The 23,779-nt window shown below is 56.8% G+C and overlaps 1 protein-coding gene across 1 annotated transcript in view; it reads right to left on the bottom strand.

The window, feature by feature from the left end:
• The window catches only part of ITPR3 (inositol 1,4,5-trisphosphate receptor type 3), a 42,755-nt gene that overhangs the window by 4,360 nt on the left and 14,616 nt on the right, over positions 1 to 23,779 (bottom strand). Inside the window, exons 4-52 of the mRNA XM_074163333.1 lie at positions 23,249 to 23,335; positions 22,908 to 23,066; positions 22,685 to 22,783; positions 22,481 to 22,564; positions 21,394 to 21,540; positions 20,950 to 21,045; positions 19,671 to 19,721; positions 18,962 to 19,104; positions 18,691 to 18,790; positions 18,231 to 18,391; positions 17,393 to 17,534; positions 16,996 to 17,157; positions 16,678 to 16,850; positions 16,429 to 16,548; positions 16,084 to 16,266; positions 15,748 to 15,999; positions 15,316 to 15,460; positions 15,002 to 15,149; positions 14,496 to 14,692; positions 14,226 to 14,355; positions 13,893 to 13,950; positions 13,518 to 13,683; positions 13,187 to 13,351; positions 12,913 to 12,981; positions 12,380 to 12,505; positions 12,096 to 12,218; positions 11,709 to 11,909; positions 11,090 to 11,341; positions 10,870 to 10,995; positions 10,430 to 10,555; positions 10,190 to 10,310; positions 8,811 to 8,995; positions 8,526 to 8,674; positions 8,238 to 8,346; positions 7,977 to 8,067; positions 7,576 to 7,745; positions 6,735 to 6,909; positions 6,472 to 6,656; positions 5,917 to 6,117; positions 5,399 to 5,509; positions 4,986 to 5,081; positions 4,635 to 4,736; positions 4,303 to 4,389; positions 3,553 to 3,663; positions 2,879 to 3,071; positions 1,771 to 1,896; positions 1,157 to 1,329; positions 894 to 1,058; positions 206 to 398 (exon numbers count right to left, since the gene is read on the bottom strand). Coding sequence (XP_074019434.1) covers positions 206 to 398; positions 894 to 1,058; positions 1,157 to 1,329; positions 1,771 to 1,896; positions 2,879 to 3,071; positions 3,553 to 3,663; positions 4,303 to 4,389; positions 4,635 to 4,736; positions 4,986 to 5,081; positions 5,399 to 5,509; positions 5,917 to 6,117; positions 6,472 to 6,656; positions 6,735 to 6,909; positions 7,576 to 7,745; positions 7,977 to 8,067; positions 8,238 to 8,346; positions 8,526 to 8,674; positions 8,811 to 8,995; positions 10,190 to 10,310; positions 10,430 to 10,555; positions 10,870 to 10,995; positions 11,090 to 11,341; positions 11,709 to 11,909; positions 12,096 to 12,218; positions 12,380 to 12,505; positions 12,913 to 12,981; positions 13,187 to 13,351; positions 13,518 to 13,683; positions 13,893 to 13,950; positions 14,226 to 14,355; positions 14,496 to 14,692; positions 15,002 to 15,149; positions 15,316 to 15,460; positions 15,748 to 15,999; positions 16,084 to 16,266; positions 16,429 to 16,548; positions 16,678 to 16,850; positions 16,996 to 17,157; positions 17,393 to 17,534; positions 18,231 to 18,391; positions 18,691 to 18,790; positions 18,962 to 19,104; positions 19,671 to 19,721; positions 20,950 to 21,045; positions 21,394 to 21,540; positions 22,481 to 22,564; positions 22,685 to 22,783; positions 22,908 to 23,066; positions 23,249 to 23,335 — 6,934 coding nt within the window. The remainder of the gene's footprint in view (positions 1 to 205; positions 399 to 893; positions 1,059 to 1,156; positions 1,330 to 1,770; positions 1,897 to 2,878; positions 3,072 to 3,552; positions 3,664 to 4,302; positions 4,390 to 4,634; positions 4,737 to 4,985; positions 5,082 to 5,398; positions 5,510 to 5,916; positions 6,118 to 6,471; positions 6,657 to 6,734; positions 6,910 to 7,575; positions 7,746 to 7,976; positions 8,068 to 8,237; positions 8,347 to 8,525; positions 8,675 to 8,810; positions 8,996 to 10,189; positions 10,311 to 10,429; positions 10,556 to 10,869; positions 10,996 to 11,089; positions 11,342 to 11,708; positions 11,910 to 12,095; positions 12,219 to 12,379; positions 12,506 to 12,912; positions 12,982 to 13,186; positions 13,352 to 13,517; positions 13,684 to 13,892; positions 13,951 to 14,225; positions 14,356 to 14,495; positions 14,693 to 15,001; positions 15,150 to 15,315; positions 15,461 to 15,747; positions 16,000 to 16,083; positions 16,267 to 16,428; positions 16,549 to 16,677; positions 16,851 to 16,995; positions 17,158 to 17,392; positions 17,535 to 18,230; positions 18,392 to 18,690; positions 18,791 to 18,961; positions 19,105 to 19,670; positions 19,722 to 20,949; positions 21,046 to 21,393; positions 21,541 to 22,480; positions 22,565 to 22,684; positions 22,784 to 22,907; positions 23,067 to 23,248; positions 23,336 to 23,779) is intronic.

Genomic DNA, 23,779 nt, shown 5'->3' with positions numbered 1-23,779 from the left:
AGTTTTCTTCTCTGCTAATCCCAAAACCAGGAGTTTGTGTCAAGGGTATAAAACCTATGATGCACAACCACATGCAGACACATGTGTGCTTTTGCAGTGGGGAGGGAGCAGGGTCTCATGCAATGGTCCAGAAGGGGACCCACACTCTGCCTGGGCCCCCTCTGGCCCCAAAAACCGCAACCAATGAGGGCAAGTGCTGACCGACCTTTGGCTTTGCTGTCCGGCAGCCGGTCCACCTCCAGGATGAAGTCATCCTTCAGGAACAGGAAGCCAACGATGGAGAAGAGGTAGACGAGGATGAGGGCCAGGAGGGCTGTCAGCAGGATGGAGCGCCCGTTCCGCGTCACGCTTTTGATGACATTAAACAAGGTCTCCTCACGGTAGATCAAGTCAAAGAGCTGAAATGACCCAGGAGCAGAGAAATGCCACGGGGTGCTTTTCTTGACAATGCCTGGCCTACCTATATCCCCTTTTATCCCAAGATCTTGGATCACTCAGCAGACCTTGACTAACTTTCACATAAAGCATTTAAGTTTTCTGGCTTACTGTAGGGAAGCAGAGAAGAATGAAGTGACTTATGCACAGCAGGAGAGCCAGGAACAGGACACATGCACCCTGCCTCTGCCCTCGCCAGCTCACGTTGTCTCCCAGCTGACCCAGATAAAGTACACAGCAGAGATTAAAAAGAGAGAGATAGCAAAAAACCAGGAGAGAGAGACAGTAATAGATACTGTCGGAAGGCAGAAAGATCAGCCTACGCAAAGATTAGAGCACAGCGAATTGTTCTCACTCCTGTTATCAATCAGCCCCTGGAAGGTGTCACAAGAACCTTCCAGCGTCTAACAGGGCTGACGGGTTACCTCCGTGCCCCAAAACATCTGCATTTACTGTACCAGGATGCTGTAGAAGAGTTCGTGCACAAAGAGTCCCAGGACGCTCGTCAGGATGTAGCCAACATGGTAAAGAAACTCCACATCCATGATCATGGCCTTGTAGCCTCGGATGAAGGTCCCACGGTTGCCCACGAAGCTCACCACAAACACAATCTTGTTGGTCAGCTGAGGAACAATCAGAAACGGGAGCGAGAGGGGTTTGCTGCACTTTCTGAATGCAAAACAGCCTCCTGTGCTATTTTTCCAGCACACGGAGAACTTACATTGAGAGCTCCCAGAATATTCAGAGTGAGTCCAATCCCCAAGTAATAGATCGATCGCAAGATCAGTGCCACGAGGAGCGGTCTGACACCGTAGCGCTTAGTGAACAAGGCCATGATGGAGAAGCAGATGAGAATCCAGAAGAGCAGGGAGATCAGTGGGGAATCCAGCACTCCTGGGAAGAGAACCCACAGCAATGAAAAAATAACGTTGCTGATTATCAGAGGGAAGAAAGACAGAAATTATGCCAGACTGCAAAGACTAGTATTGACTAAGATGGCTCTTACTGATAACGTTTTTCGAACACCTTTTATCCAAAAATGTCAAAACCACTGTAAATGACGGAGGCTTTGCCTGACAGCAGCTCCGTACGCTGTCATTCCTTCCCCCATTTACAGGCAGGGAAAGCACAGCCCAGGGAGAAGAGACTTTTCCCTAAGAAGGAAGCCTGGGGAGGGCTGGCAACTGAAATCTTGACTCAATCCCTTCCTTTGACCAGCAGAGACGCCTTGGGGCTTTAGGAGTCAAAAGGAGACTGATGGTGGGGAGAATACAGGTAAGGTGAGGGTCCCCTTTTCCTTCCGTCTTGAGGAGCAGCAGATGCTGGGCCACTTACCCATGGAAGTGGCTTCAACGTAGGGGTAGAAGAAAGCAATGATTATGTTGATGAAGACAGCCAGGTTGAAGGAAATGCTTCCCCAGAGAGTCATTCTGCGGGAGAACCAGTACATCAGCGGCATGCCTGGAGGGAGAGGAGGCAGACACACAAATCTCAGCCAACCTTGTGCCAACCGGGGAAGGCTTTGTCCTCCCAGCCATCCAAAGGGTTCAGCCCAGTACAGCCAGTGAGCTCGGAGGGACTCTTGCCTCCCACTTCCTTCAAAACATTAATAAAAGCTCCCTCCTCATCTGCTGAAATAGCAGTGCAAGTTCCAAATGTCACTGCTCACAGTTCTTGGCTTCTCAGCCCTTTGACCTGCTCTGGCACCTTGGAATCAGAGCGGCTCCATCCTCCTCCTCCCCATCTCCCACCTCCTACAGCCTCGCGTCCTTCAAAACAACAGTATCTTTGTGTTTTCAGCACTGGTTCTGCTCCCAGAGGAGACCCAGCCAGCAATTTCCCATCCATACTGGAAACTTGTTTCCTGCCGAATTCCTAAGATAGTTTTGACTGGATCTGCAAGTGTTTTCAGAGCTGCTACACTGCCCCTTAGCTGCGTCGCAGTATTTATAGTGTGACTCTCTATTCAGCTCCGTGTTATTTTAAGCCAGAATTTCCTTCCTGATGCAGCCCTGAGAGCACCTAAGCAGGTCTGCAGGGTGCAGAGAAACAAATTTTATTTCCCATATGTAGCTGCTAGATCCTGGCTTAGGAGAAGGCAACTGAAAGCAAATGAAGAGAGGGCTTTCCAGGGGAAAACACCTGCAGGTGTAATCCCAGGGAATGTGCTGCAAGATGCATTTCAGCCCATGGAGGAACTGCGCTAAGAGGCACGGAGGAAATACATCCCTGGGATCTTGATTAACCTCCACTCCCTGCAAACTGCCGAGTGTGCTGTGCTCCACAGAGCAAGGGGCACAAGGTGCTCAGAGGTGTGATCTCCAGGCTGCTGCCAAGAACCCTTTCAAAGCAGGGCTGCCCCCCATTTTCCCAACGGGGGGCTATTCAAAGTGCTCGTGCTGGCCAGGGGGGAGCCCGAAGGGAAGGTCTGCCTTGCTCTTACTGCGCAGTTTCTTCTGCCATTCCATCTCGTTGTGGAGGAAGGACGACTGGTCGAAGAAATCACTGACTTTGCTGCCCTGCTCATCCTGCTCCGTGGTGGTGAAGAGCCGGTACTTGGTCTCCTTGGTGAGGAACTCGCAGATGCCAGGCACCGGGAAGATTATCTGCTCCATGCTTCGGTCCAGGCGCACAATCTGCAGGAAGCAGGGCCGAGGGGAAGGTGCCGTCAGATCCTGCCCTTGCCAGGCTTTGGTTTCCTCTTTCCTAGACCCAACTGTGCCTTCCCCTCCTCCCTCCCACCCCACCGGGATCCAAACATCACCGGTCATTTGTCTATAGTGCTACAAATGGAGCCAGCAAAGGCAGCCCTGGCTGTGCTGAAGGAAAGCTGAGGGTGCGTGAACCCTCACAAGGGATGAGGCTCCTGGAACGGCTGCATCCCTGCTGCTGCGGGGAGGGAAAGGAAGGGTCTGGGGTGCAGCTCGTTCCCCTCTGATCCCCGTGGGCTCTGCAAACACCTCCAGCTCTCTCCAGAGCAAAAGGCCCCTCTGCTTCTTGCCGGTGCAGGGATGGGATGGCTCCCGGTGCAAAATAACCGGGCACGAGGCAGCCGGAGCACACGAGGGATTCACCGGCCATGTGTCCGCTGGAAACCCAACAGCCAACAGGTCTTGCCTCAATTTGGGATGTGTGTTTTTCGTAATACGCCAGCGGGTCCTCTTCTTCTTCCTGGACCGGGGCCGTCGACTTCAGCATCTGCGTGAGCTGCTTGTTGTTGAGGCTGAGCTGGGAGAGGGAGAGGGGACGAGAGTGGCCTCAGCCAGGTCTAACTCTGCACTGACAACAGCCTTCCTCAAAACCTACTGAAGCTGACGAGGTTTCAGGGAAAAGCAAATGAATTCAAGCTTCCTAAAGGGGTTTGAGCCCTCCCTGAGGTGACAGACATTCGATTCCCTGCAATAATTACATCCAAACGCTGCTAATCCACAAATTACAAATCAATGCTCATAAAACCCCAGGGAAATCATATTACTGCTGAATCTTGTTTGGGATCTCAGGTACATAGGAAGAAATGACAGCAAAGGACTCAGCCCTTCCTTTTCTAAAGGGAAGGGAGAATGTCCTCCCTCCCTCAGGGCCACCAGCCTGTCCCTGCGGCTGACCTGGATGTCACCCTACCCCGCAAATACAGCTCCCCACAGCTTGGTTATAGAAGGTGCACGTGCCTTTGGGCTTGTAGTTTGGGCTACGAGGTCACTACAAGCCTTTCTTTCTTTAGTCCCCCTGGGGAACACCAAAACCCATCAAATCTTAAACAATTAAACCCAGGGTGGCTCAGAAAGGGTGGGAGACTCTTTGGAGTCTCCGGGCAGGGTCAGGGCAGCTTGGAGGGGCTCTGCCTCCGTTCCCAAGGTCCCTCCATACCATGGATGAGATGCCCTCCTCCTCCTCCTCCTGGATTCGCTTCACCGGCTTCAGGAGCTGCTGCAGAGACTTGTTGTGTCGGGACAGCTAGAAGAGGGACAGCGATGGCCGGGTGAGCCCAGGCTGGTGAGGAGCCACCGGTGCCCAGGGGAACGGGACAGCACGCCCCAGGGGGGTGGCTTTTCACAGGAGCCAAAAGCACATTTCCCAGCCATGCCTCCCCAAGGGAGACCAGCCTGGCTGGAGAAAATGTAAATAAATATAGAGAAAACATGCCCAGCACAGCATGGCGAGCCCAGCCTGGCAGGGACCCTGCTGTCACAGCTCAGTACCTGCAGCGCCAGTATATAAATGTTGTGGCCAACTTCCCGGGGGGAAACCTCGGCGTTTTCACACTCCTCCTCCTGCAGATAGGCCTTCTTAATCACGTCAACCTGGAAGGCACCAGAGGGACAGTGAGCTTCACCCCATCTCTTTGCCTCCTTGTCCTCCTCTGGCCATGAATGGCTCTGGGAGGACCATTAGGCAAGGATGCCTGTGCAGAGGTGGTGACCAGCAGTGTGGAAGATGAGATGGTTATTGATTGCAAACCAGAAACTGCATCAGGACCCACAGGCAGAAGAGCAATGGTCCAGTGGAGAAGCTGGGGGGCTCACTAGGGGTGTTTCACTGTCAGCCCTTACCAATTCCTGTGGGCGGAGGCTGATGAGGATCCGCTCAGCGTTCTCACTGTCGTGTCTGCTCTCCATGAGGGCCAAGAGGAGCTTGGAGGCATTATCCTGGCGAGGAGAAGCCCTTGCTGAGGGGAGCTCTGCCCTGCCTCTGCCTGGGGCTTCAGAGTGGGCAGAACTTCCCCTTTGCCCCTGTCAGCTGCAACTCCCTCATCCTGGAGGCATCGCCTCGCACAGTGGAGATGCACCAGGCCCATCCCACCAAGCCCACCAAGGAGCTCCCAACACTCGAGGACCTGACACATGCACAGTCCCCACTACAGCATCCACCTCACCCCACAGCACACCCCATGGACGTGCCACTAAGCCCACACGGTGATACCCACACACACGTGCCCACCATCCCAGCCCGAGGCTCTGCCCACCTTCAGCTGCAGGACCAGGTCCATCCGGTACTTGCAGAGGGGGCTGATGTCATTGAGGATGAGGGCTGTGATGATGTCGATCCCGTTGGACTCATGGGTCACGATGCAGCTCTGGGGGGGGAGCAATGCAATGTATTATCCCATAGAAGCATGCCAGTCCTCCTGGCTTCACCCTCCATCCAACACAGCCCAGGTCCCTGCCTACAGCACTGACCCTGCCTGATTACCCCAGGAGCCCCGACCCCCCGGAAAGGACACCATTTGCACCACTTTATTATTTAACCCCGTTTATGTCACCATATTATCTAGCCAAGCAGTAGCTCATAACCCATGCAGCACTTTGGCATCCTCTGCTGCCCATGTTCTGCTCCTGTTCACACCCTGGACCCACAAGCTGACCCTGCTCTGCTGCTTTCCCACACGTTTCCCTCCAGATCCTCCCTTGGGGGTCCCTGCCCAGTGGTGGAACCCCCCAGCCCCTCTGGGAATGACCCGGACCTGCAGGGATCCCCACAGACCTGGTTCTCGTGGCAGGGCCCTTGGCAGTACTCGGTCAGGGTCTCCAGGGTCTGGGTGATGAGGGCCACGTTGTACTCGTTGATGTAGAGCCCCAGCAGCCCCAGCCCCCCCGTGGTGCTGCCACACATGATGTCAAGGAACTGCAGCGTCTCGCACACCAGGTTGTAGTTGGTCTTGTTGTTCTGGCACCGGAGGAAGTTCTGTCGAGCAAAGGCTGCAGTTACGGGGCTGAGCGGCATCACTCTGATGGGGGGGTCAGGCCTGATCCCCCTCCCCACACCCCCTCCAGCTGCAGTTCGATGGAGAATGGGGCTGTAACGTATGGACCTCCAAGAGGAACACTTAGTCCCATGGACACACTTGTGCCGCGAACTTCCACAACACTAAGCAAAGTTATCCATAAGGGGTGGTGCATTTGCAAATGGAGAAACTGAGGCACAGAACGGCTGGTGCAATGGTTTTTTGGACCAAATTGAGGCAGACCCCAGCCTTTCCATCCCCCTGTCCTATGGCCTCTGCCCTGGCCCCCATCCCAAGCAGCTCCTGTAACCCACCTGCAGGTCCCGGTTGTGGTTCTCACAGAGCAGTTGCAGGAATCGCAGGATTGGCTCCATGATCAGAACCGTCACCCCCATCTCATTGTTCTGACCCTGCTCCCCGGTGTCATGGCCCTTCCGAAACCCTATGGCCATCGGGTATCGGGAGGGGGTGCCAGGCATCAGGAAGGTGTCTCCTCGTCCTAGAGGGAAATCCAACCTCATTAGCATTGGGTTATCACACAAGACATTGGCTCTACCGAGGGGACACAGCTCCATACCTTTGGTGCCAGGGTCAGGCTCGTCCTTGTCCTCACGAGGCTTGTTCCCAATGTCACTCATGTTCACAGACACCGTAGACTTGGTCTCCTGCTGTGCCTTCTTCATCCGGTCGTGCAAAACTTTGAAGAACTTCTCCGACTTCTTGTCACTCGTCATGAGGTTGTAAAAGGATTTCTGGGAGGAGAGAGGGACAAGTCTCCATCATGAGCTCCAAACTGCCTGCCCCTTTGATTTGGTGGCCTCCAGCACTCAAGACCTTGTCTGAGAAAACCTGGTTTATTTCCATGCTACAACCCTGGATGTCACAGTCCTTTTGGATTTCCAGGGGTGGATCGTCCCCTGCTGCTGTGCCCTTTTTTACCCTAAAAGCAGGGTTAGGGACAGAGCAAACAGCGATTACAGGAGCTCCAGGCCTGGAGCCCTGCTGGGTTTTGCACGTACAATTAATCTATTGGCTTCCCTGTAATAAAAGATTCGAGATAACCTATGAGTTATCACCCAAGAGCTGCAGTCCTGAGCCATTTTAGCAGTACCCGGCAGAGGGCATCAGCATTACTCCAGAAAGGACAACCTGCCCCTTTTGCAGCATCCAGCCCTCCAGCTCCATCCAGCCACTGGGCTGGAAAACTCAAAAACAGACAGATTTCTGCAATTTCTCCTCTGGCCACCAAACATATGCAACCAAATAGTATTTTAGCCAAGCCCAGGGGCCAGCCCAGGACAGAGGACTGCCCTTCACTCACGCCTTCCAAGTGCTGGGACCATTACGCTGCACCCATCAAACTGTGGGTGCCCAATTCCCCCGGGGCTGGTGCCCACCACACAGCCTGGACTCAGCACCTGGATCTCAGTGTTGCCTCCATCCAACAGCCGGATGGCAAGCAGGATGCTCTCTTGGAAGATCTTCTCGTTCTTGGTGTTCATGATGAGGTCAGCCACCAACTTGGTGGCCCCTTCTCGGTCCAGCCGGCACTGGACAGCAGCGATAGCAGACCAGTCCTGGTCTTGGCCTGCATGAGAACACACGGACGGATGTGATGCTGTGGTAGTGCAGAATGAGCACAGCTAGATCACTGCCAGGGGCATTTCAGTCCCATCCCTTCATCTCCAAATCCTTTACTCCTGCGGAGGTGGAGGAATGGTGACCAGATCTGATCCCATCATGGCTCAAGGAGCTGGGAATTCGAGGTGTGTGTGAGCAGCACAGAGGGACAGGGAAGGAGCAGGAGAAGGGCACTCACCTCCCCCAGCAGCATCCACCATTTCCCCTTTGGAGCTGGACTTCTTGTTCTGCAGGTAATTGTTCAGGAGCATTTTCCGCAGCAGGTTGCCCTGCCAAGACAAACAAACGTCACGAGTCTCCAATGCCAAGGCCAGCGCTGAAGCGGAACAAGGCTGAGCACTCGTGGGCTGCAACAGGGAGGGCACTGCCAGCCCGGGTGACACGGGCTGCAGGGACAAGGAGCAGGGCTGGGGATGTGCCGTGGGATCATGGTGCTCACCCTCTCGCCGTATCTGTTCCTCTTCACCAGCATCTGCTGCAGCGTCCTCAGCACCTTGATGCACAGCTTCTCCTCCGTCTCCATGAGGTCCTTGGTGTGCTGCACCAGCCTGGCACAGCAGAGCCACCGTCAGACAGCCGAGAGGGACAAGGGGGTCCCCAAGGGAACAGCCCCACTGCCCCTCCACTCTGCAGGTGCACACCAGGATGCACAACCCACAAAGGCCGAAGGTCCCCAGCCCTTCCCAGCGGCCCCAGCAATCTCATGGCAACTGCAAAGCATCCTCACTTGGACAGGAAACCTCCGCTCTCACATCGCTGAAAGGCCTCCGTCCCCTCCATGAAAAGCAGCTCTGGCCGGTGGAGGACATCCACCAGGACAGACAGCTCAGCCTCCACCAGCGGTTTCAAGCGATCCTCCAGGGCGTTGATGATGTCCTACAAGTCACAGCACACACCTTTAGGGCCAATGCATGCCTAGGAGACACGAGCACGGGAGAGGGACCCCTGCAACGCCAGCACCTTCTTGATGTCATGCCCTGATCCATGCCACCCCTGCCTCCCTGCCCCATACCTGCAGCTTCTCTATGATGTTCTTGTAGTCCCACTGGTTGGGGGTGGTGGAGACGCGGGGAAAGGTCCGTGTGGCCGTCTTGTAGCTGGACGTGTTCCTCTGCACAGTGCTGGTGGAGCTGCTGTTGAGCAGGGAGCTGACGTGGGCGTCCAGGTCCATGGGCAGCGCGATGGAGCGGCTCTTGGCTGCAGGAGATGGAGCCAGGGTTGGAGACAGCCACGACCCAGCCCACCGCATCAGCTGGGACCTACCACACTGCCTTGGGCCAGGCACCCCTCCACCACCTCTTCATTTGCAGCAGAGAAGATTTGGGTGAAATACAAGAGGAAACTCCTCCAGGCTAGTGAAGGGTGGAATATTTCCATCCATCCCTCCCAACTGCAGCACAACATTGCCCCCAGCCCCAACCCCAACCCAACGTTGGATGGAAAGAGACACCACTTCCAGTTTTTGGTTGGGAAAGCCCAGCGTGGAGATGTTTTAAGCACCCTGCCTCAAATTACAAAGGGAAATCCCCACCCAGTGTCTAACCACGAGCAATCCTTTCCACGGGGTGACTCAGTGCTAACAACCCTTGTCCCGAGCCAGGCAGCCACAAGCCAGCTGAGGGCAAAGTCCTGCTGAGGGAAAACCACCGTCAATGCTGGCTTTGTTTCCAGGCCCTTCACCACCAGGGAACACACCAGGGATCTCCCAACCAAGCCCAGGCTTCGGTTATCCCCACGTCACCCTGGTTGTATCCAAGATGTAGCTCAAAAAAAGCACATCCTGGAGCCAAACCTTCCCATTACCGGCCAGCAGCCTCTCACCGGGGCGCCCTGCCAAGGCTTGCAGTAGGAATGATGGCTCTTAGAATCATAGAATGGTTTGGGTTGGAAGGGACCTTAAAGATCATCAAGTTCAAATCCCCCTGCCCTGGGCAGGGACACCTCCCACCAGACCAGGCTGCTCCAAGCCCCCTCCAACCTGGCCTTGAACCCCTCCAGGGATGGGGCAGCCACAGCTTCTCTGGGCAACCTGGGCCAGGCTCTCACCACCCTCACAGCAAAGAAGTTCTTCCCCACATCTCATCTCCATCTCCCCTCTTTCAGTGTCAAACCCTTCCCCCTCCTCCTATGGCTCCCCTCCCTGATCAAGAGTCCCTCCCCAGCTTTCCTGGAGCCCCTTTAGGGGCTGGAAGGGGCTCTAAGGTCTCCCTGGAGCCTTTTCCTCTCCAGGCTGAACCCTCCCAACTCTCTCAGCCTGTCCTTGCAGCAGAGGGGCTCCAGCCATTGGAGCATCTTCGTGGCCCTGCTCGCTGCTGGAGCAGAGGCAGCCGAGGGTGGCTGCATCCTCCCGGTTGGTGGGGAACAGAGCATCCCTCCGGCACGGCTCCTTACCGACCATGGCCAGCGTGCGGATGCAGGCTTCCACCGAGCTCTTGTGCTGCTGCTGCAGCCAGGGACATTCCAGCAGCCTCATGGTGGACTGGAGAAGCTGCACCACAATGGTCTGGTGGGTCTGAAGGAGAGAGCAGGCAGGTATGTATCAGGGCAAGGTGTGTCCAGACCTTGTTTTTGGGGGCTTGATGAGCTGCTTTCCTCCCCCAGCCACAGCCTGTCCATGCAGCGACTTATTACCTGGAGTGAGGTGCTGTTCTCTGAGAAGGGGGAGCTGAAGAACGCATTGATGGTGTCCAGCACCACCGTCAGCACGTACTTCTCCAGCGTAGGGTCTGGCAGGCGTTTCTCTCGCTTCTTGCACATCTGTGAGGAGAAGGGAGGATGCTGATGGCACCAGGGTGAGGTGAACACGCATCCTGGCCGGATGCTGCTGGCACACAGCGCTGCTGGCACCTTGCTAAGCTGAAGGATGTGGCTGGTTACAGCTCCTGAGCCTACGCCAGAGAGCCCTGACTGCTCCCCAGCCCCTGGTGTGGCAGCTACACAAGTCCCCATAGTGCCCATGCCCCATGTCTGGCTGCCCAGCCCTTGAGGGAGCCCCAGTGACACCATCCTGTCCCCATGTGATGCACCAGACATTGCTGCTGTGTCCCTTCCACCCAATCCTCCCCACACACCTGGGCCATGTCAAGGGTGAAGTTCTCAAAGAGAGTCCAGATGTGGTTGCTGGTATAGATCTCCTTCATCTCCACCTCCGTGTCCACATAGCAGTGGTTGACAAAGTTCACATAGGCCATCTTCACCTACCGGGGAGGGAAGGGGAGGGGACACAGGCACCGTCAGGGGAAGGCAATCGGTGCAAAGCCACTGGCACCCTCCTGACTGAGCACCCCATACCTCTGTGATGCAATCTTCATGTGTCACCACCCGCACCACATCCTCCAAGGGCAGCAGGGACGTGCACTTGATCTCTGTGTAGACGTTCTTGCCCTCGGCGCAGGCAGCCAGCAGGTCCACCAGTGAGATGTGGTACATCAGCGGGCTGTTCTCCTCCACCCCATCCCTGGCCGCCGTCATCATCTCCAGAAGGGTGGCCAGTGAAGCCTTGTCGTTGTAGAAAACCACCACATCGTCCCCGGCATTGGTGAGCTGCAGGAAAGGGTCAGGGGTCACCGCTCTGGAGAAGGAGGGTCAGAAACCTCTCAAGGCAGAGAATGGTGTCCTCTGCAGCAGACGATGAGAGGGAGTAGCCGGTGAAGGATAAAAGGGCTGCGAGTTTACAGAGAAAACCAGGCATTTGCAGTGCAATCAGAAAATCACAGCTTGTGGGACTCCAAAATGGTTATTGGCTCTTGGACCTTGCATTAAGCTCCTGGAGACGTTTCCTACCCCAGGAAGAAGCCAGCATGGTTGGGAAGGCTCTTCCTCAAGGAAGAAGCCAACCATGCACCTCCCAGGAGCCACATCTGCTACACCCCACGCTCACGCCCCACAGGCTGGGGGGAAAGGTGCTCACCTCGGTCATGATCATGTCCTGGCACTTCTTGACGTACTTGCCCTCAGCCTTGATGATGGTGTGCAAGAAGTCGAGGTACTGGACGTGGCGGCCGTGGGTGGCCACGCAGTGGATGAAGTGCTGCGGCACCGTCTCATTGATCTCTGAGCAGAGCTGGTAGTTGTTGAGGAAGATGTGCTGCATTGTCTCAGCCTCCAGGAGCTGCAGGAACAGGGGAGCAGGGTGAGGCTGGGGGGCTGCGAGGAACAGCCTCCCCTCCTGCCCTGACCCTTCCTCTCCCAGGGTTTCCTCCTGGATATTGTATCTCTTGCTCTCAGCCCCCCAGAGTGGTACCAAAGTCTCTCCCCGTGTGGTGCCTCCAACCACCCTTCGGTCCCCTCTCCTTACCCCGGGGGTCAGGAACAGGTTGAGGTGTTTGTGCAGCAGGGCCTGGTTTTCCTGGTTGCCAGCACAAAACTTCTGCAGGAACTGGTGGGTGAATTTCAGGATCTCCATCATCTTTGCATCACCCTGAGGAAGGGTAGAGAAGAGAAATGCCCGGAGTTGGTGAGGGACAGAGAGTAGGAGCAGGCTGCCACCCCTCCTGCCCTGCCCTTGCGTAGGGGGCCCCCACATCCCCCACTCCTTGCCCTTCAGGGCACTTCAGGACCAGCCAGCTTCTGCCCACCCACCTTCTCATAAGGGATCTGCAGCAGATCCAGCATCACTTTGTGGGCATCCATGTTCTTCAGAAGGCGCTGCTGCTTCTTGCGCACTTGCTCTCCGACCCCACACATCTTGTTCAGCCGCTCCAGGATCTGGGGAGAGAAGGACCATGGCAGAGGGGAACTGAGCCTGGGAACCCATCAGGATGGCCACCAGCACTGGGGGCTTGCTTGCAATCCAGATGTGCCCTCCATAAACCCAGGTGCTCCCTGCATCGCTTGCGAATCTTGGCACCCCCCTCAGAAATCCTCCTTGCGGTGCCATGCAGGGAGCCCTTGCACCCATCACCAACCTTCTCCCCTCCAGTCCCCCCCAGTGCAAGGTTCATTCTGGAGCCCTGGGGACATAGCAGGGGTCCTCCTTGCGCTGAGCTTGCAGGAGCAAGCCCTGGCTTGGACTCATTTCTTCTGAACCCCAAGAGAGCTTGGAAACCTGCCCCATGATTTCTCCCTTTCCCTTCTTGTTGGTGCCCAGGGGAACAGGGTTTGGTGTCACTTACCCCCTTGACTATCTGATAGTTCTCGCTGCTCTTCTCTCCTGGAGCAATGACCTCTTCGTCAGCAGCATGCTGTGAGGGGACAGAAACAGCACCATGATCCCACTGCATCTCTCCAAAGCCTGGGGCATAACTACACCCCACAGGACCCTCCCTGGCCTTCCTCTTCCAGGCAGAGGGGTGCATGCCCCATCGAGAGGTGTGAGGTGTTGGACCGAAACAATCTGCACCTCTGCCTCCCGCTTCTGGTTCCCAAGGTGTTGCTCGGGGCTCTCACCTCTTTCTTGTCCTTCTTGTTCCCCTCCACCGTGCTGTCCCCTTTGCTGCTGCCCTTCTTGTCCACCCAGAGCTCTGATTTCTCCACCATAGTGCGGAGTTTGTCCAGCTCTGACTTGATCACCTTGTAATTCTCCACATCCTGGGCTGAGATCAGGAGCTGAACCTGCAGCGACATTCCCAGGGGTTTCCAATTTGGGGCACAAAACCCCATTCCCCTCCTCTTCCAGATCTCCATCCCAAGGAAAGGGGCTGGGACCCATCCCATGTCCTGCACCCACAGCCAAGTGTGGGCTTCGAGGTGCTCCAGACCAGCATCCCACCAGGGTTACCTGTTTGAAGGTGTGCAAGACCTCCTGCCTCTGGCTGAAGTGCTTGAAGAGGAGCTGCAGGGAGCCGGAGATGAGCGGTGGGTAGTCGTGCATCGTCAGGTGGATCAGCACCCGCAGAAACATCCTCCCTCCCTCGTCATCCACCTCTAACATGCTGCTCGTCTTCCTGAAGCCGGGACGAAAGCGCTTGGTGTTAGCAGCCACATGGGAGCTCGCGTGCACTCAGTCACCCCTCGGGGCTGATGGGGACAGCTGCATGAGCCCTTAGAGCCTCATCTTCCTCGTCACCTGCAGCTCTCAGCCTTGGCAGCATGGACAGGAGAGGAAGAGCCCTATGGCCCGGCTAACTATACACCGGAGGGGGCACGGACTCACCCCACACCGAACATGGCTTCTGCATGCTCGCCGATCCGGTCCAGGTTCATGGCAGCAGCTGATGGGAGAGGAAAGGGAGATGAGAAGGGCAGCCAACATGATCTGCATCAGCAGAAACCTGCAGGAACCAACCCAGCTCCCTGGCCACTGCTCCGAGCATCCATGATGGACACAGGACACCTCATCCCATCTGCACAGACCCCAACCCCCCCGCATGCCAGCAGCGGCGGCGGGTGGAGAGCTGCTGGAGCTGTCACCTCCACCGCCTGGGTGTCCCCAGCCTGTGGGGTTTGCTGAGCTGAAGGTGTACCAGGAGCAAAGTAGGAGAGTTACTTGTGGAGTCAAAGGCTGGAGCCGTCCCATCGGCCGCACTGTCCTGCATGGGGTAGACCTCCACAAACTCCTTCTTGAAGACAGAAAGCAGGTAGGAGATCCTGTAGTCCAGCCGCACATTCAGGATGAACTGGCAGCAGCAAAGAAGAAAGCAAATGTGAGTGTCCGCTTCATACCAGCTGTCTCTCTGCATGAGAAAACTATGTCTTCCCCATCCCACAGGTCCCACCCACAGCTCCGCAATGTTTCTCCCGCTCCACTGGCTCCAACCTGCAAGATCTCCAGAATCTTCAGCTTGGTCTCCATCACCACAATGTTCTCGCTCTCGACGCTCCTCCCTCTGTCCACTTGCTCCGGGGCAGACCCGGCACTGAGGCTCGGGGGGCTGAAGATCGACTGTTTCCTGCTCAGCACCATGGTGGACATCATCTGCCCAACGCCCTGGATGGACCTCCGCACGTTCTTCCCTACAGAGGCAGCCACAGTGGGCAGAGTTAATGCAGATGGAAAGGGAGGTGGCAGAGGACCAACGGAAGGACCCACTTAGACTGGAATACGCTGTAGACATCAACCAGAGAATGAGTAGGAGGGACTGGCCTTTTCTCTGGCATGGCCAAGGGCTCAACATCTCCTGTCTCCCAGTGCAGACCCAGCCAAAGCTTCCACGTCACCAAACCAGTGGCTTGTTTTCTTGCAGCCAAAACTGGAAAGCACTGGGCAGACCATGGAAAACACCTTCCTGCAGGACCATGCCTGGTTATGGAGCAGGGACTCACCTGTCACCTCATCGTTGTAGACTGCCTGCATCATCAGCTGGGGGTTTTGGACGCAGTCAATGATGCCCAGCAGTGTCCGCGTCAGGCGCAGCAGCTCGCTGAAGCTGTAGAAGCCGAAGTAGATGAGGTTGTGGGCAAGGCTGACGACCTAGAGAAGAACAGGGCAACTCCAGACCTTGCTGTGCTCGGGGTTGAGCAGGAGGAACAAACATGGGGGAGAGGGATGCCAGCATGGCCACCCTCGTTGCAGAAGCAGTCACAGCCAAACTGTGTTGCATACTGCAATGTGCCAGGGACACCAGCAGGACTCGCACCTCAAAGGTGAGCTTGTTCTTCTCCTCATTGGCAAAGGGCACCGCCTCGCTCACCACGTTATTGAGGTAGTCCTCCACGAACTCCATGGTGCTGGCAAACTTGTTCTTCTTGTCATCACGTGAGACGTTGAGGTTGGAGTCGTAGCTGTGAGGAGAGAGAGTGGGGATGAGGTGGATGGCAGTGAGTCTCTTTGCACCGAGCCTGGAAGGAGCACTGTCCAGGCAGCTGCTGACCCATCATGGCCAGAAGTGATGCTCGTGGCTGTAATGGAGCCCACTTCCTTCTGAAGGCTGAGACCTACCAAAGTCACTCCACAAATGCCCCCCTCCCTGTCCCTGCTAAAGTCAAGCCAGTCCCTACAGTGGATGGCATCTACCATCCCACCTCCTGCCCTGTCCCTCAAAGCCCCTGCAAGCCCCAACATGTCTCACTCTTTGATCGTGATGGCTGTAGGGATCTCAGTCCAGAGCCGTGCAAACTTCACGGGCATCACCAGCTCCTGGGGGTCCCTGTCTACGTGCACGTGCAACATGAGGTGGCAGAAGGACGCCCGGAGATCAAAGGGCAGCATCTCATCTGCCATGCAGAGGAATATCAGGTCCACACCCAGCTGCTGGGAGATCTCCTTGATGGCCAGGTACTGGCGATCCAGGCACATGCGGGCAAAGAGCTTCAGCTGGTACCTGCACAGGGATGAGGGGGAGAGGGAGTGAGGACATTCAACCCTTACACCCTCACCTGGAGAGAAGATGCCACAGGATCATCACCTGTAGTAGCTGAGGACGTTCTCATCATGGGCATTGCCAGCCCGGGCCTCCTGTGCCAGCTGCCGGATGCTTTTCTCATGGTGGTCATTGTTCTTGTCCGTCCAGGTGAGCCAGACCTCCTCCTCCGAGTACTCGATGCTCAGGTACTCATGGGTCTGGGACATCTCCTTCACTGGCCTCAGCCTAGGACAGAAAAGGGGTAAAACTGGAGATGCTCCTGTGGACGGAGAGCAGCTGCACCTCAAGGGGTGATGGGGGGTTTACCAGGGCACTGGGGGAGCTGGTGGAAGGCAGGGCCAGGCACCAGACTCCAAACGTGGACAACCTCTCTCTTTGGCTACTCACTCCGTCTTGATGAGGATGTCGCTGTTCTTTGGGTCCAGCACGCACTTGCAGATCAGCTCCTGGGTGACGGGGATGGCAATGTGGTTGGACACGCACAGGTCCGAGAGGTAGTCCAAAAACCTACCAAGCAGAGACAGCTCACTGTCAACAGAGGGTCCACAGGGGCTTTTCTCCACCTCTGGTCAAGGCACATCCCACCCACCAACGCAGCATGAAGCCCTTTGGGACAGGGCCTGGCTGGACACGCACCGTGGCTCACGGTTCTTGCGCACCAGGCTGACGAAGGTCTCCACCTCCGTCTTGGTGATGTGCTTCTCCAGCAGCTTGCGGTTGTTGTGCAGCAGGGCCGTGATGGTGTCCTCGGCGAGGATGTCATAGCCAATCTGGGACTGCATCATGCCGAACTGCTTGGCAATGTGCTCCTGAAGCGGGCAGAGAGGTGGTGAGCACATGAGGCTGTGTGTTGGGGGCTAGTGATACCCCCCTGCCCCACCGAGACCTCAGCAGCCCCCCAGGGCTTCGCAACACGTGGTGGGAGGGTGGCCCTCCCTGTCACCCCCCACGCACCTGGTTCTTGCGATAGTCCTCCTGGGAGTGCCGGAGCACACGGTAGCACAGACGAAACATGTACTGGTAGGGAGCGTTTTTCTGGTCCGACAGCTCTTCCAGCCGCACCAGAGGCCCTTCCCCGCCCTTGTCCTTGAAAGGGGCTTTCAGGATCCCAAAGATCTGCCCAAAAGCAGAGGTGATAAGTGCTACATGCCACTCCACACCATCACCCCCATGGACACTAGCCGTGCTTGCCAGGAGGGCTTGGTACACCACTGGGGCATGAGCTGGAGACCAGCTACACCTCCTCTATGGGGGTTTCCAGATCCCTGACCTCCAGTGTGGCCCTGGGCAGCACAGGACATCTCCACAGGACCTCAGCCTTGCTCAGATGCAGGGTCCTGTGATCACTGACCTGCTTCAGGATGTTCTGCTCCCGCATCAGCTTCTGCCGCTCCCGGTTAGGCTTGGTCACCACGATGTCCAGCACGTTCTGGCCATTGTTGGGAACATCACTGACGAAAAACACCAAGTCCTCCAGCAGCTGGATGACGAACCTGCAAAGGGGCACAGTGGGACTCTCCAGCCGGAGGGGCTGCTCGCCCACCCCACACAGCCCACCCCGACTTGGGTCCCTGCAACGATGCCAGCGCATCTTGGAGGACCAAAGAGACCATGTTCAGGGCTGCCAAGGAAGTTGCTGGCTGATCATGCCCTCCTTACTACATGTTAATGGTCACCCTAAAGCAAGAGGTTTTGCAGCCCCTATGGTTCCTACAGAAACTATATGTGCCAGGGTAAATGCCAGGGGCCTTTGCTTGTGATTCACGCCAGGGATTTGGCATTTAACGCCTCTGTCCCCTTAGTCACCCTCGTGGGACCTGCGCAGGGCGGGCTGGCAGGGCGGAAGCAGCTCCCTCTGTCCCACAGGGGACCTGTGTTTGCTCAGGAAGCACCAAGAACCCACCCACCTAAAAATAATACTGTGACTAACCCGGCTGCCCCTATCGTGGGGCCATCTCTCAGCCCCTCAGATATTTTTCTAGTGGCAAAGGAGGGGCCGGAGCAGGGCTGTGGCGTTATCTGGTTTCCTCGCCAGACTCCTGGGAGAAGCAGGCGTGGATTTGGGTTGTGGGCAGGAAAGCAAGACAGCGCTGGCACCAAGACCCAGGCAGGGGCCCCATCCTGCAGGGATGCTGGAGAGCCCTTGGAGGAGCCCGTCCCAGCCCCATCTCCCAGACGGGACTTTTTACCTCCGGTCATTCTGGCTGAGAAAACCTTCGTTCATCTTCTCCACCACGTTGGCCAGCATCGAGCTGGCGTCATTAGCAAAGTCCAGGTCCCGGATCTCAGATACGGGCACGGAGACGATGGCAAAAGCTTCTTTGTCTTCTTTGGTGGGGCATGTGCCCAGCTGGGAAGCAACGGGGAAGCAGCATCACACAGACATGGCAATGCCAAGCATGTCCCCACCACCATCCACCACCCACCCCAGGTGGGAAGTCAGTGACCCAGTTTGTCCCCATCAGATGGACTGGGGTAGGCTCTAGGTTACTGGGGTGGGCTCTAGGCTGGTGTCCAGCCACCCCTTTGGATCATCAAGGTCTTTCAGCCCCTGGGTGAAGCCTGGGTGCTGGGTGGAAAGGAGCATGCTAAGAGCTACCGGGGCACAGGGGATAAATCCACACATGGGAGGAGGGAACGGGGCCATACCATGAGACGGATGGGCCTCTCCTCATCGATGTCAATGGGCACGTTGGTGCTCTGGATCCAGGTGTTGGTGCAGAGGTGGCGCAGCCTCACGTAGGAGTTCCTGCAAATGGCACAGTGTCCCAGTGAGTGATCCCCACGCGGACACGCCACCACCCACCACATCCCCCAGCAAAGCCCCGGCTTGAGAACAGACTTGCCAAAAATGTCACACCGTGCAATTAAACCTCCCTTCTTTACTTCAATCCCACCGTGGCAGTGCGTGCTCACGTACCGTGGGACGAAGGAGTCCGTCTTCTGCAGCGTGGTGGGGTCCAGCTCGAAGAGGGAGGCGATGTCATTGCCGTGGGGCACGGCCACCAGCCGGTATTTGATCTTTTCCCCCGTGTTCCTGCGGCTGGCGCGGCTGCTGCCCCCCTGCACCAGGGAAAGCGGCTTTGAGCCCGGCGTGGGGCGGCCACCCCACCGAGCCCAGTGTCCCAGTGTCACGGCATCGGAGGAGACACGCAGCGGCTATGCTCAGAGCAGAAGCTTTTGCTCGGATGCCGGGCTGAGCTGCACGAGGGGCTACGAGAGCACAAGCGCAGCGTGATGCACCTGAGCTACGGAGGCCACCCCTTCGCCAAATCTCACCAACAGCAAAGAGGAAAAACCCCCTGAAAGTCCAAATCTCTCTTCTACCGGCACTTCCCCGTGGCCTGGGGGTCCAACATGCGCCGGGACCCCTCCGACAGATTTCAGCAGGGTCCCCTTGCAAGCGGGACACGGGGATGCTACTCTAGAGTGCAGGATGCGGGGATGCTCTGCTGGGCAGCGGGACAGCCTCCAGCCACAGCCTCAGCACCAAGCGGCATGGCGCGGGCGCTGTCCCCATGGCAGGCTCTGTTTTGGGGCATTTCCCTGCTTTCAGGCAAAGTTTAAGAGACGCCGTGATTTCAGGCAGCGGCAGCAGCATTTCTGCTAGCGAGGCTGCAACAGCTCACCGTGGGCGCTGCTTTGGGCTCAGCCACGTCTCCTTTATAACTTGGGTTTTCCTGAAAAGTTAAAGAGGGAGATGAAAGACAGCTATTCAGTCCTCCCGCTCGGTCCCTCCAAAAACCCTGAGCACGGGGTGTTATCTCTATTCCTGCCTTCCTCAATCACAGCACAGGGAGAGGAAACCAGCCCAGGTGGGGCTGGAGGAGGTGACCCGTACCCAGCACGCAGTGTTCTGTCCCCAGGGAGTGGGACAGGGTGAGCCCTGGGGGAAAGCCCTGGGGCTCTGCGCTGCAGCAAGATGAGCTTTTGCTGTAAATCCCTCGAGAGCTCAGGCTGAGGTCTCAGTGAGCAACACAAGCCAGGCAGCACCAGCCCAGGACCATTCTGCGATCTTCTTTCCTCTGCAGATGTCACATGAGTGTCATTTGGTTTAAAGCAGCCATTTCAGAGCCCAATATTTGCTGTTTTCCATCCTGCAGTGGTGGAAGGGGCCCTGGGGGCTGCCTTTGGTTGTCTTCTCAGCTAAGGAGCACCTTTGGCACATGGTGCACTGAGACCCCCCCAGTACATCCCCGCTCCCCTGGCCGCGGGGTGTAACACTGTCTTTCCCTTGGTAGTGGCAACTAATTAGCGTCATATAAAGCACATTATCTAAATGCGGAAAACTCTTTGTGCCTCTATCAGGAGGCCTTGAGCTGGTCTTAAATGGGAGCAAAAAAATTTGGCAGATGGTGTTTCCAGGCCCAGCTTTTGCCCACACCCTCCCCAGGCAAGGACAGCCCTGGATGCTGCCATGGACCAGAGGATGAGGATGGGCAAAACCTGATCAGGAGGAGTTAAGCGCAGCAGGACGAATTATCTCCTGCTCCCGTCTTACCAGGAGGTTATGCCAGTACAGTTGCTTGGCCTGGAGCAAGCAAATAGAGGAAAAACCCGACCACCCCCTCCTGCCCCCCCGGCCAGAAGAAGAAGGAGCCAGAAAGAACAATTTTGGCAAGTGAATGCCTGCACCGTGGGCTGGGGGATTTCAAGGGAGAGAAAGCCCAGCCCTGCAAACAGGCGAACGATGATGATGCTCAGAGCCACGATGCCAATGTCTCCTGCGAGCAAGGACGAGCCGTGGAGGCCCAGGGCAGGACGGCTCCAAAATCCCTGGAGCTGGGCCACGGACAATCCTGGGCATTGTGGCTCTGTCTAAGGTAGGTGGGCACTGCCTTTGCCAGGGATGGTACCAGCCTCTTGAGGGCAGGGCAGGTTTCTGCGTCTCTCTGCTTGCCTCCTTACCTCTGCTGCCAGGTAGTTGCCCGTGGCAAGGTGCTTGAAGCGGTACAAGCCGTTCCAGTGCCCGGCTCCTCCTCGGCATGGGTCGTGGTGGACCACCTGGGAGAAGCAGAGGAGAGCTCAGCCAGTGATGTATGGGGCTGTGGGGAATTGGAATGCTGTTCCTGCCCCCTTCCAGGCAAACAAGCCGGTGATAAGAGCCCAGTCCTGTCCCAAAGGTGGCCACAAGCTCAGACAGACGGCCCATCCACCAGCAGCCACGGTTCACAGCTTTCTTATGGAGCTCAAGCCTTGTGCTGGCTTTCACCAGGGCAATCAGGCTACCAGAGGTGGAAACATAGAAATAACTGCTGCTTCTACCAAACCCCCCTCCCAGTGAAAGCGCAGCAGCCCACAGAGGCACCCCGAAAGCCTCCAGGACACGCGCTCCATCCCCTCCCCGCTCACCTCCACCTCCCACAGGGCATTGGAGCTGGTGGCCGAGGTGGCCGACTGTCGCAGGGTGGTGCGGAGGAAGACGTGCAGCTTGCCTTTGTACTCATCACAGGTGAGAAACTTCTCCTGCTCGGCGTGGAAGAGCCTCACCACGTCCCCCTGGAGCAGGACATGGTGATGAGACCCAGGGACATGGCTCTCCATGTATCTCCCCCTGTGACCCCCCCAACCCTGCCAGGGGATGGGATCCAGAGCAGAGCACAGCTCCCAGTCATGGCATAGCAGGACCGTGGGAGCCCAGGCATCGCAGGGCACCATGAGCTCTTCCAATCCTACCTGAGCTGTACTAAAACCTGCCTCTACCAGCAGAAATGCTCCTCCAAACCCAGGGAAGGGCACCTTGCTTGGGCACGGGGCACCCTGCACCCCGTAATGCCATCACTGCAGTTACTAACGCCAGTCACTTCCCACTGCTTCCCTTCCCCAGGCTGTAAAATGGGTGCAAACCCCCCATTTCACACCCCCGGAGTGGGCAGAAGCTCCGCTCACCAATGTGCTTAAGGCATTAACGCCCCGGGGAGGAGGATGCAGTGGCCGCGGGAAGCCGGGGATAAGCGTGGCGCCTGGGGACGAGGGTCTGTAAGATCATAACAATCAATATCCATCCAGCTGCTTCCTGGAGGACCTCAGCCCCGAACAATAGCTCCGCAGGGAAAGTTCCTTTCCCAGGCAACAGCCAGCCCCGCTGCATGGCTAAAGAGCCGAAAATTGTCCTCGCAGCTAGAAGCCACTGCTGGCACTACGTGTGCCTCTTATCGTCCTCGAAAGCCAACTCGATACGAGGCGGAGGGTAATTGCATGCCCCCTCAGGTACCTGCTGCCAGGAGACACTAAAATATCCAGCTCTAGCTTGCTACTAAGTTCTCCAAGTGACGAATTCTCTAGGAATTAAGGTCCTAAAGGCAGGATCTCCTTCCTCTGCCCTTGTCATGCAGCCAACTGGCTGCTCACGCATCCTGCCCTCACAGGAGACCAGGGCTGGATCCCCAGAGCCCACCGTGTCCCTGGTGGCCGGTGGCAGCCGAACCTCCTTCCTTACCCCTTTCAGCACTTCCTCCATGTGGTCACGGAACTGCATGAAAAGGTTGATTTTCCAGCTGGTGTTACAATTGACCGAGTTCACCTAAGGAGCAAGAGAGCACAGTCACGACCCCTGGGACAAGGGAAAAAAAAGAAGAAAAAGGAAAAAAGAACAAAGAAGCCCCAAAAGCCAGACCCCAGAGACAGACCAGCCACCCCATACCTCCTTGCAGCCGGCGTTGTCAGCAAGCTCGTAGTTGCTGGCGTGCAGCGGCTGCCCGGCGTTGACAGGGTTCAGGATGACTTTGTCTCCCACGACTACCTGGGGAGCAAAAAGGGAAAGGGGAGAGGGAGGATGAGGCCAGGAAGCGAGCCCTGGCAGGCAGCACACGTGGTGCTTTCTGCACATATCTTCATTTGGGGACTTTTTTTGGTCCTGCGCTCACGTTATCTCCATTGCTCCTCAGCTTCCAGAAGGGCTGGATGAAGAGCCAGGATCCTTCGTTGCCGGTGGCATCCAGCGTCACCCGCATGGCATTTTTCTCCAACAGGGCCGGCAGCCGCTTGTTCACCGTCAGGTACTTGTTGCTCTTCATGTGGAGGAGCTGGAAAGGTGAACGCAGGGGTGAGCAGCGGTGGTACCTACAGCTCCTTGAGGTCCCCAGTGCTGGTCATACCCTGGAGCAATCCCACGAGCCCCTTCCCAGCCCGACTCACACGTGCGGGATCCATGTATCTCCCCCAAAAGCCATCGCCAAGGAAGGGAGAGGAGAGCGAGCCCCCGTACCTGTATGACGCTGCCGTATTTCACCACGTCCCCATGCACTTTCTTGTTCTCCGTTTCGTTCTGCTTCTGCTCCATCTGGGCTGCATGCTGAACACCGAAAGGAGAAGAGCGGAGTGTAGCAGCACCCCCCGCACTCCCTGCGAGCACCCCCAGAGGAGCTACCTCCACAGCTCTGGGGAGGATGGGACAGGCTGGGATGCAGCATCAGCATCCCTCTGTCCCCCACACAACACGGGCCAGAGCTCTATTATGGTCCTTAGAGTCTGACAGCTCAAGCCAGGACCCCGGTGTGGTCCTGAGATTTAAGCCGAAGATTTAAAAATTTGGACAGGGACAAAATGGCACTGAAATTCCCCAAAAGCCCCAGCAGGTCTTGAGGGGCAGCAGCAAAAGGGGACTTGGTTGCAGGGCCAAGGGGCTGGGGTGATGTACCCATCTCAACTCCATGGCAGCAGGCCCACAGGGCTCCTGACAACACCAAGACCGAAAATCGAAAGGCTCCAGGCTGGTGGTGCCATGCTCGGAGGCAGC

Source organism: Numenius arquata, chromosome 24 (assembly GCF_964106895.1).
Source record: "Numenius arquata chromosome 24, bNumArq3.hap1.1, whole genome shotgun sequence".
Taxonomy (NCBI): Eukaryota; Metazoa; Chordata; class Aves; order Charadriiformes; family Scolopacidae; genus Numenius; species Numenius arquata.
The sequence above is the reverse complement of the archived record's forward strand: the minus strand, read 5'-3'. Positions and strand labels throughout refer to the sequence as shown.